The sequence below is a fragment of the Microtus ochrogaster genome, chromosome X, assembly GCF_000317375.1.
Source record: "Microtus ochrogaster isolate Prairie Vole_2 chromosome X, MicOch1.0, whole genome shotgun sequence".
NCBI classification, from domain to species: domain Eukaryota; kingdom Metazoa; phylum Chordata; class Mammalia; order Rodentia; family Cricetidae; genus Microtus; species Microtus ochrogaster.
In genome coordinates, this window is record NC_022026.1 from 53,895,224 (window position 1) to 53,906,854 (window position 11,631).

The 11,631-nt window shown below is 35.6% G+C and overlaps 1 protein-coding gene across 1 annotated transcript; it reads left to right on the forward strand.

The window, feature by feature from the left end:
- Positions 1–632: 632 nt before the first annotated feature.
- LOC101981573 (olfactory receptor 5B17-like) lies at positions 633–1,238 on the forward strand (the record flags this gene model as incomplete). Its single annotated transcript, XM_005358848.1, has 1 exon — positions 633–1,238. A coding segment is annotated over one exon (606 nt), but the record flags the coding sequence as incomplete, so codon positions are not given.
- Positions 1,239–11,631: the final 10,393 nt, after the last annotated feature.

Genomic DNA, 11,631 nt, shown 5'->3' on the forward strand with positions numbered 1-11,631 from the left:
AAAAAAAAAAAAAGAACAAAGCAGCCCAATTATCATTGGCTGATGTACCTTTCTTTATAAGACTGGTGAATGGCCAAAGGTAATGATCAGTTCCTATACCCATTCTCCCTCAATCTTCTGATATTAATGAGTATGTACCCTAAAGATTAAATGTAGAGCTGACTGTTTTTTTATATGTAAAAGTTTAGCTTTGTGATTCCTTTAAGATTTCTTAGAAGATTACTTTCCAAAATAGGTAATTTGCCCGTTCTTTGTAACTGCAAAATGCAGCCTGCCAGTAAAAGACCTAACTGAGGGGAATATCTTGCTTGCCCACAGAGTTAATCAATAACAAATTGCTTGGGTATGAATGCACATGGATTCTTGGGAAAATTGGTTTTCAACTGTAATATGTAAAATGTTTAATCATATAAAGGATATGGAAAACATGCCGTTTTTTACTGTTTGTTTTGTAGTCATTATAAACATTCACTTGAAAAATAGAATGTAACCACACTGTAATTCTTATATTGCCTGAAAAAACTTTGTTGCAGTGTATAAGCTGTAGGGGAAAAAAGTATACATTAATAAGAGCATAGAAAGAACATGAGAGAACTGAGAATAAAAAAGGAAGCCATCAAGAGAGTGTGTGATCAATGGCCTATGATCGTTATGCTGCAGTGTGTAAACCCTTACATTATACTACCACTATGACAAAACGTGCATGTACTTGCCTAGCTATTGCCTCCTATACCTTTGGCATTTTGAATGCTTCTATACAAACCGGAGACACATTCTCCCTCCATTTTTGTGTATACAATGTGACTAATCACTTTTTCTGTGATATTCCAGCAGTGAGGGTTCTAGGTTGCTCTGATAAACGCATGAACGAGATGATTCTTATTCTTATGTCTAGCTTTCCCATCATGTTTGCTTTTCTTGTTATCTTGATTTCCTACCTACTCATATTTGTGAATATTTTGAAGATGCACTCAGGTGATGGATACCAGAAGGCTTTTTCTACATGTGCTTCTCACCTCATTGCAGTTTTCACATTTTATGGGACTGTCACCATAATGTACTTAAAGCCAAGTTCCAGTCATTCCATGGACACAGATAAATTTGTCTCTGTGTTTTATACTATGGTTATTCCCATGCTGAATCCTGTGGTCTACAGCCTGAGGAACAAAGAAGTTAAAAATGCAGTTAAGAGAGTTGTTCAAAGGTCAAAGTTATGTTTAGGTTTAGTACCTTACTGATGCACATTGATTAATCATTAATAGTCTTTGATTACTTAAATATTAATGATCATGTGGAAAACTTAAAAGATAGAAATATACCTAATAATCTCATTATGTCTTATAATTGATAAATATATAAGCACATAGACTTTGAGTCTGGTTGAATTTGGTGTATGATGTTTACATATATTGCCAAGTGTTTTATAATAAAGCTTATAAAATAATGAAGGCATAAGACTAAAAATACATCATGGTTTATATATAAATTATATTTTATGAAATCCACATTTATTCATAGAACATGCAATAGATGTCAATATTATAATAGACAAATAGGAAATATTTAATGTATTACTGAGTTATTTGGTAATAAAATACATGATAAAATTTTGAAGTATTTGAAAAGGGTGAAATCTGAGTTATTTTATCCTTAAGCTTGTAATTATTCTCTTTTCACATTTACTAAAACAAAAACAATAGAACTCCATGCAAAATAACAATAGCTTTATTATCTGGAATTTTGAAACGACTAGTACCATTACTTTAATGGCAGTTTATGTAGACAATCTGTTAACATTGATATGCATCCTACCCATTTCATTCACATTAAATCCTTTGTACTCATAGACAACTCTAGCATACCTCTGTCTTAGAATCTTACCATCTACAGTTATCTTTATACAAACTAAATCCCTCATCATCTTTAGTTTGCTAATTAGATAATATCTTTTCAGAAACAGATCTTTGAGGCATCAATAAACTTCTACATGTTATTCGAAATGCAAGTGCATACTTTGCCTGATGTACCTTTCATAACACCAATTAATACATAATCATTGTAATTTTTGTTCATGAATTCATAAGTCTTCTTAAACTGTGACAGAAGCAAGCTATGATTTGTTCAGAGTTCTATCTTCAGTACTCCATACATTGTCTTTCACATAGATACTCAAATACTTCCTACATTAATAAATTAATTGTGGAAATTCTAGAAAATAAGTCATGTCAATTCGGGATCAATAAAACAATGATTAATTAAAAAAAGAGAGTGTATGAGTATCTTTTACGTTAATATCCTCAGATAGAAAAGTCTTAGCTTATGTGAACTCCATGGATTCCTCTCAAGACCCTGTGCTGCTACACGCTGGCTCCCCAGAGAGCAGTACCTCCTCCCAAGAAACATTTGCTCTTGAACCTCTTCCAACCCCAAAGCCACCTTCTTAATGTGTACTTTCATGACCTAGAATCTGTGAGTACAATGAGCCTATTCCTACCTCATTGCCAAAGTGAATTGTGTCATACCCAGGACCCCAAAGCCAAGTCCTCATGCACAATGTCCATGCTACAGGCACTTCACTTGGACATTATGGTTTGGCCAAACCCCATCACTGGAGCTAATCTTAACTCTTCAAATGTATTAGGTCTATCTTTATTTCTTAATTACTTTGCAATTATCTGTTTCTTGACTATGTTGCAAGTGCAGCAGTAAGAGTTTCTGTACCCTGGGTACCAAGTCTCATAGCCATAGTCTTATACATACATATGTTTCAGCTCTCCTCGTATCTATTTCACAAGTGACACTTTTCAGACACAGGCACAATCATGACCACACGGAGGTCCAGAATCTACACCTACTGCCAAGGGGTATCTTTCAATCCCAGCTTCTTTAGTGAGCAATTGTTCAGGTTTTATCAGTTATTGCCATCATATATATCAACAATCTTCAGTACTGCTTCATACATCCACAGTGTTGGTCAGAAAGATTTGTCATCACCAACTTCAGCTCACAAAGACACTTATGGCTACACCTCATTAGTACCATTTCAGCAGAATCAAGTCAATCAAAAGATCCTTCAGTACAATATAGTAAAACAAGCAAATATATATATATATAAAGCATTTGATAAAATAACCAAATCAGATTTTTAAATGGAGGATACTGTTGTAGAGAATTATAAAACTTAAAATTGTTAAAATGAAAATTTCTCCCAAATTCATCTATTAATTCACTATAACCTCAATGGAAATACCAGCAGGACTTTTGTAGAAATCAATTAACTAATTTTAAAATCGGTATGAGAAAGCAAAGGAACCATAATAGTCAAAGTTGTTCTCCGCAAAGAAACAGACAGCTCATACTACTTCTTGCTTAGTAGATTTCCTATAAAGCAATCAAATTGGTGTTATGTTGGCAACAAGATAGGCACATTGATCAATAGGACAGAATAGACAGTCCAAAATTAGACCCATACATACACGGTCAAATGATTTCAACAGAGGTGCAAATGAAATTCAACAGAGGAAATAGACTGTAGTATGCAATAAGTGGTTGTACAACATAGAACATTTGGATGCTCATTTGCAAAAAAAGAACAGAAAGCAAAAGAAGAGAAATTCTTCGCTGATACCTCATACCATCTAAAAAATAAACTCATAATGGATATAAACCTAAAGGTAAAACTTTAAACTACAAATCTTCATATAATAGGAGAAAAATATTTATTACCTCCAATTAGGGAGAAAGTGCCACAAACAAGACTCTAAAAGAAAACTTTAATAAATTACTTTTTCATTAACATTTCAAACTTATATTCTACAAAAGATACCTAGGTAATCAACCCATTATCCAACAGTAGGAGAAAATATCTGTAAAGTATGTATCCACATTCAAGGATATGATTTAACACTATTAGTCATAAAGAGAACAAAAATTAAGCATGCAATGAGATAACATTACAAATATCAAGTGTTGGACAGGATGTTGCGTAACTAGACATTTCAGATATTGCTGCTAAGTCATTTGGCAAGTTCATATTTTACCAGAGAAGAAACTGCAAAACATTTCCATAGGGATTTTCCCTAAGTTGTAAGATCATAGGAACAGAGAAAATATCAGTGTGTGATAGAAGGTAGTGTGGGAAGGAGGGGTGATACAAACTGAAAATCATTTGCCTGGTATTCCATAGTTTAACTGTAGTGATTGTTCCTTCAATCTATGCATATGCCAAGTGAATTTTATGCACATAAATTATACCTGAATAGACTTTACTGGAAGCATTCAAGTAAAAGAAATTCATGGAAACCCTAGGATATGCTATGCCCTATTTAAACCAAATATATGACATAGCAGGTGACTTTCTCTTGCCTTCAGAATAAAAATCTAACTTTCCCGGCTGAATTGACATGGTGTGTCACAATGTATCCAATGGCCCATGAGATGAGACATACACAAATTCCGTTTGTGTCTCATCTTAACAATTACCACACCAATTTGGATATTTCCATTGCGTTTTAAGATTATCATCACATTTCATCCAATTCCATTGTATTCTAAAGCTATAATCAATTTTCTTTAATGAGTAGATTCTCATCATCTTTCTCAACCACCTTAGGTAAAGAGTTCAGTGACAAATCCTTCAGCAGTGTCCAAGAACCTTGCTATGCAGATAAGAGAAGCCCCTGAGTTTTTCAGCATTGATCTCAGAATACTGAGCCATAAATAAAGATAAGTATCTTCACAAACACATGACTGCTTAGAATTCACTGTAATATTTCTCTCAAAGATGACACAACTAATTTTATTCTTGCTGTTGATTCACGAGTAGGACAGTTCAGCAGCCATGGTAAAGAATTCAGTAAGTCTGATTAACAATAGCAAAACTCAGAGCAGCAGGAGCCTGGATGTTTCATTGGAAGCCATAACATAGGTGATCCAGGGTATGCAGCACGTTTTACAAATTGGAACCACCAAATGTTACTACCAGTGTAGACAGAGGAGCTTTATGACCATCATGCGTGTTGGAGCTCTGAGTTCTAATATTACTCTGAGTAATTTGAGTATAAAATTCTGTTTCCAGAAAACAAAACAAACAAACAAATGAAAAACCAAGCTTTGATTCCCACTCCCTCCTCTTTCCTTAATGTTCTAAGTCAGAAAAGCAATGATTAGGCAAATCCTGAAGAAAATACATTTAAAGAGATATTCTAAGTACTTCTTGTAAGTAGTAAAAATATCAATTTGTCAAAAACAAAATATTGAAAACACTGTCAAAGACAGTGCACCCAAGTTTTCTGAGAAATCGCCACACTAACATCCAAAGGGGTTGTACCAGCTACATTCTTACCAACAATGCAGAAGTGTTCCCTTTACCCCACGACCTCTCCAGCATAAGATGTCATCAGTGTTTTGGATCTTGGCCATTCTTACAGGTGTAAGATGGAATATCAGTGTTGTTTTGATTTGCATTTCTCTGACGACTAAGGATGTTGAACATTTCCTTAAGTGTCCTCAAGACCCAGTAATACCACTTTTGGGTATATATCCAAAGGATGCTCAATTGTGCCACAAAGACATATGCTCAACTATGTTCACAGCAGCATTGTTTGTCATAGCCAGTACCAGGAAACAACCTAAATGGCCTTTTATTGAAGAATGGATTAAAAAATGTGGTACATTTACACAATGGAGTACTACACAGCAGAAAAAGATAACAACATCTTGAATTTTGCAGGAAAATTGATGGAGTTAGAAAACATTACTTTGAGTGAGGTAATCCAGACCCAGAAAGACAATTATCACATGTACTCACTCATATGCGGTTTTTAAACATGAAGCAAAGAAAACCAGCCCACATATCACAATCCCAGAAAACTTAGACAACAATGAGAACCCTAAGAGAGATATACATAAATCTAATCTACATAGGAAGTAGAAAAAGACAAGATCTCCTGAGTAAATTGGGAGCATGGAGACCTTGGGGGAGGGCTGAAGGGGAGGGGAGAGGCAGGGAAGAGAACAGAGAAAAAAGTGTAGATCAATAAAAATCAATAAAAATAAAGACAGTGAACCCAACAAGCACAGGCATCTGATAACCCTCCCCTAGCATAATCCAGAAAAGGGAAACACACAAACACTACTAGTGAAAAATAAGGGGAATTCACAACCACAGGTCATTAATATAACTTAATATTAATGTACTCAATTCACCTATAAAAAGACACAGGATAAGAGAATGGATATGAAAACAGGATCCAGACTTCTCTTGTATACAAGAAACACAACTCAACCTCAAAGATAGACACTACCTCAGAATAAAGGGTTGGGAAATGGTTTTCCAATCAAAAGGACCTAAGAAACAAGTGGGTATGGCTATCCTAATATCTAACAAAATTGATTTCAAACTAAAATCAGTCAGAGGAGATGAAGAAATACACTTTATACTCATAACAAAAAAAATCCATCAAGATGTAGTCTCAATCCTGAACATCTATGCCCCTAGTACAAGAGCACACACATATGTAAAAGAAACATTACTAAAACTTAATTCCCACATCAAACCTCACACACAAATAGTAGGAGACTTCAACACTACACTCTTGCCAATGGACAGGTCAACCAGACAGAAACTTAAAAGAGAAATAAGAGAACTAACAGATTCATGAATCAAATGAATTTAACAGACATCTATAGAACATTCCACCCAAACACAAAAGAATATACCTTTTTCTCAGCACCTCATGGAACCTTCTCTAAAATTGGTCACATACTTGGTAACAATGCAAACCTCCATAGATACAAAAAAAATGAAATAACCGTCTGTGTCTTATCAGATCACTGTGGATTAAAGTTAGAATTTAACAATACTACTCTCAGAAAGCCTACAAACTCATGGAAATTGAACAGTGAACTACTGAACCACCCCTGGGTCAAGGAAGAAATAAAGAAAGAAATTAAAGGCTTCCTAGAATTCAATGAAAATGAAAGCATGATGTATCCAAATCTATGGGACACTATGAAAGCAGTGCTAAGAGGAAAGTTCATAGCACTAAGTACCCACATAAGGAAAATGGAGAAATCTCTTAGTGACTTAACAGCGTGCCTGAAAGCTCTAGAACAAAAAGAAGCAGGCTCACCCAGGAGGAATAGAAGACAGGAAATACTCAAATTGAGAGCTGAAATCAACAAAATAAAAAGGAAGAAAAAGAAAGAAAGAAAGAAAGAAAGAAAGAAAGAAAGAAAGAAAGAAAGAAAGAAAGAAAGACAAAGAATCAATGAAACAAAGAGCTGGTTCTTTGAGAAAATCAACAAGATAAACCCTTATCCAAACTAATCAAAAGGCAAAGAGAGAACATCCAAATTAACAAAATCAGAAATGAAAAGAGGAACATAACAACAGACACTGAGGAAATTCAGAGAATCATTAGGTCATACCACAAAAACCTGTACTCCACAAAATTGGAAAATGTAAAAGAAATGGACAATTTTTAGATAGATACCAAATACCAAAATTAAATCAAGACCAAATAAACCAATAAACTGCAAGGAAATGGAAGCTGTCATCAAAAACCTCCCAACCAAAAAAAGCCCAGCACTGTATGGTTTTAGTGCAGATTTCTACCAGATCTTCCAAGAAGAGCTAATACCTATACTCCTCAAAGTGTTCCACATAGAAGCAGAAGGAACATTGTCAAACTCTTTTTATGAGGCTACAGTTACCCTGATAGCAAAACCACACAAAGATCCAACAAAGAAAGAGAATTACAGACCAATCTCAATTATTAACATGGATGCAAAAATACTCAATAAAATACTGGCAAACTGAATCCAAGAACACATATAAAAAAATCCACCATGATCAGGTTGGCTTCATCTCAGAGATGCATGGCTGGTTCAAGATATGAAATTCTATCAATGTAATCCATCATATAAATAAACTGAAAGAAAAAAAAACCATATGATCATTTCATTAGATGCTGAAAAAACATTTGACAAAATCAACACCCCTTCATGATAAAGATCTTGGAGAGATCAGGGATACAAGGAACATATCTAAATATAATAAAAGCAATATATAGCAAGCTAACAGACAACTTCAAAGTAAATGGAGAGAAACTCACTCAAAGTGATTCCATTAAAATCAGGAACAAAACAAGATTGCCCACTCTCTCCATATCTCTTCAACATAGTTCTTGAAATTTTAGCAATACCAATAAGACAACAAAAGGAGATCAAGGGGATTCACAGTGGAAAGGAAGAAGTCAAACTTTTGTTATTTTCAGATGATTGTGTAATATATATATAAGTGACCACAAAAACTCTACCAGAGAATTTCTACATCTGATAAAGACCTTCAGTGATGTGGCAGGATACAAAATCAACTCAAAAAAATCAGTGGCTCTCCTATGCACAAATGATAAAAAAGCTGAGAGGGAAATCAGGGAAGAATCACCTTTCACAATAGCTACAAATAACATAAAAACATCTTGGGGTAACAACTAACCAAAAAAGTGAAAGACCTATTTGACAAGAACTTTAAGTCTTTGAAGAAAGAAATTGAAGAAGACATCACAAAATGGAAAAGTCTCCCATGCTCTTGGATATATAGAATCAACATAGTAAAAATGGCAATCCTACCAAATGTAATCTATAAATTCAATGCAATCCCCATCAAAATCCCAAAAAATTCTTCATAGACTTTAAAAGAACAATAACAAACTTCATATGGAAAAGCCCCAAACCCAGGATAGCCAAAACAATCCTATACAAAAAAGGAACTTCCTGAGGCATCACCTCCCTGACATCCAGCTCTGTTACAGAGCTACAGTAATGAAAACAGCTTGGTATTGGCACAAAAACAGAGATGTTGACCAATGGAACTGAATAAAAGACCTGAATATTGATCCACACACCTATGAACACTCAACTTTTGAAAAAGAAACTAAAATTATACAATAGAAAAAAGAAAGTATTTTCAACAAATGGTGCTGGCATAACTGGATGTCAACATGTAAAAGAATGAAAATAGGTCCATATCTATCACCATGCACAAAACTCAAGTCCAAATGGATTAAAGACCTCAATATAAATCTGACCACACTGTACCCAGTAGAAGAAAAAGTGGGAAGTAGTCTTCAATGCATGGGCACAGGAGACCACTTTCTAAATATCACACCAGTAGCACAGACACTGAGAGCAACAATAAGTAAATGGTACCTCCTGAATTTGAGAAAATTCTGTAAAGCAAAGGACACAGTTAATAAGACAAAAAGGCAGCCTACTGAATGGGAAAAGATCTTCACCAACCCCACATCAGACAAAGGACTGATCTTCAAAATATATAAAGAACTCAAGAAATTAGGCATTAAAATTCTAATAGCCCAATTATAAAGTGGCATAAAGAACTAAACAGAGAAATCTCAACAGATGAATCTCAAATGGTCAAAAGATACTTAAGGTCATGTTCTACATCTTTAGTCATCAGGGAAATGCAAATCAAAACAACTCTGAGATACCATCTTACATCTTTTGGAATAGCCAAGATCAAAAACACCAATCATAGTTTATGCTGGAGAGGATGTGGAGTAAGAGGAACACTCATGCATTGCTGATGGGAATGCAAACTTGTACAACCTCTGTGGAAATCAATATGGCGGTTTCTCAGAAAATTGGGAATCAACCTACCTCAGGATCCAACAATTTCACTCTTAGGAATATACCCAAAAAGATGCTCAAACATACTTCAAAAGCATTTGTTCAACTATGTTCATAGCAGCATTATTTGTAATATCCAGATCCTGGAAACAACCTAGATGCCCCTCAACTGAAGATTGGATAAAGAAAATGTGACACATTTATACATTAGGGTGCTATTCAGTGTTTAAAAAAAAACAATGATATCTTGAATTTTGCGTGCAAATGGATGGAATTAGAAAACACTATCCTGAATGAGGTAACCCAGACCTAAAAAGATGAATATGGTATGTACTCACTCATTAGTGGATACTAGCTATAAACAAAGGATATTGAGCCTATATAGTTCATGATCCTAGAGAAGCTAAGTAATAAGGTGCACCCAAAGAAAAACATATATAGATCCACCTGAAAATTGGAAACAGACAAGATTGGCTGATAAAATTGGGAGCATGGGGGTGGAGGGAGAAGGGAAAGTAGAAGTGGAGTAGGAGGGGAAAAGGAGGGGTTGAGGAAAACTTGAGGGAATGGGATAGTTGAGATGAAGGAAGAACAAACATGAGAGCAAGGAAAGAGATATCTTGATTGTGGGAAGCCATTATAGGGTTATCAGAAACCTGGCTCTAGAGAAATCCCCAGGAAACCACAAGGATGATCCCAACTAAGACCCGAAGCAATAGAGAAGAGGGAGCCCAATCTTGACTTGCCTTGTAGTCAGACTGATGAATATCTTAAATATCACCATAGAACCTTCATCCAGCAACTGATGGAAATAGAGGCAGAGACCCACATAGAAGCACTGGACTGAGCTTCTAAAGTCTAGTTGAAGAGTGGAAGGAATGAGAATATGAGCAAAGAGGTCAAGGCCATGATGGGTTCACCCACTAAAACAGCTTACCTGAGCTAATGTGAACTTACCAACTCCAGCCAGGCTGGGAAGAAACAAGCATAGGACTAAATTAGTTCCTGTGAATGTGGATGACAGTGGAGTTGCTGGGACATACCAAGGGGCCACTAAGAGTGGCACCAGGATTTATCACTACTTCATGTACTGGCTTTTTGGGATCCTATTCTCTTTGGACGTATACCTTGTTCAGCCTAGATATAGTAAGGAGGGCCTTGGACCTTCCACAAACAATTTGCCTTACCCTCTCTGAGGATTGGATGGGGTGGGGAAGGAAGGTGTGTGGAGGGAATGGGAGGAGGGGAGGTAGTGGAAACTTGGATTGGTATTTTTTTAAAAATCTAATGAATTTTTAAAAAGACATAGGATTTTTAAAAAACAGTCCATGACACTTACTTCAAATGCTTGAGGCCTTCCACAAGTATTTCTGGTTTTAGAGTCATATGTACTCTGTGGAAGAATTAGACTTCTGATTAAGTATGATTATTGTTTCACATGTATTTTTAATTTTTATTGAAAATGGATTCTCTCATAAAACATATCCTGGCCACATTTTCCCCTTTCTCCACTCCTTTCAGTCTCCCTCCACCTCTCCTAACCCCCAGATTCACTACCCCTCTGTTTCCCCTTTAGAAAAAATTGGGCCTCCAAGAGACAACAGAAATATTCTCTCTTTTACATATAAAATGTGCATATACAATTCTATAATATAGAACATAAATAATTATAAAATATATACTCATGAAACCATCAGCCCTTTAAGATAATAAACATATTTATCACTTTCAAACATTTGAAAATATTCATATATCCTTTGAGGGGTACACACAACATGAAATCTATCCCGATAACAAATGTTTGAACACATAACTCAGAACTGTTGTGTTGCAGGAGGTCCTCCCGCTCCTCCAGCCTATAGCTGCTGAGATACCAGCCCATTGGGGCATGGTCTCTCTCCCTTTAAAAAAGCAGCGACTTCCCTCTCCTCTCTCTCTCTCTCTTCCTGCTCCGCTGGCAACTAGACTCCCTTCCTGGTT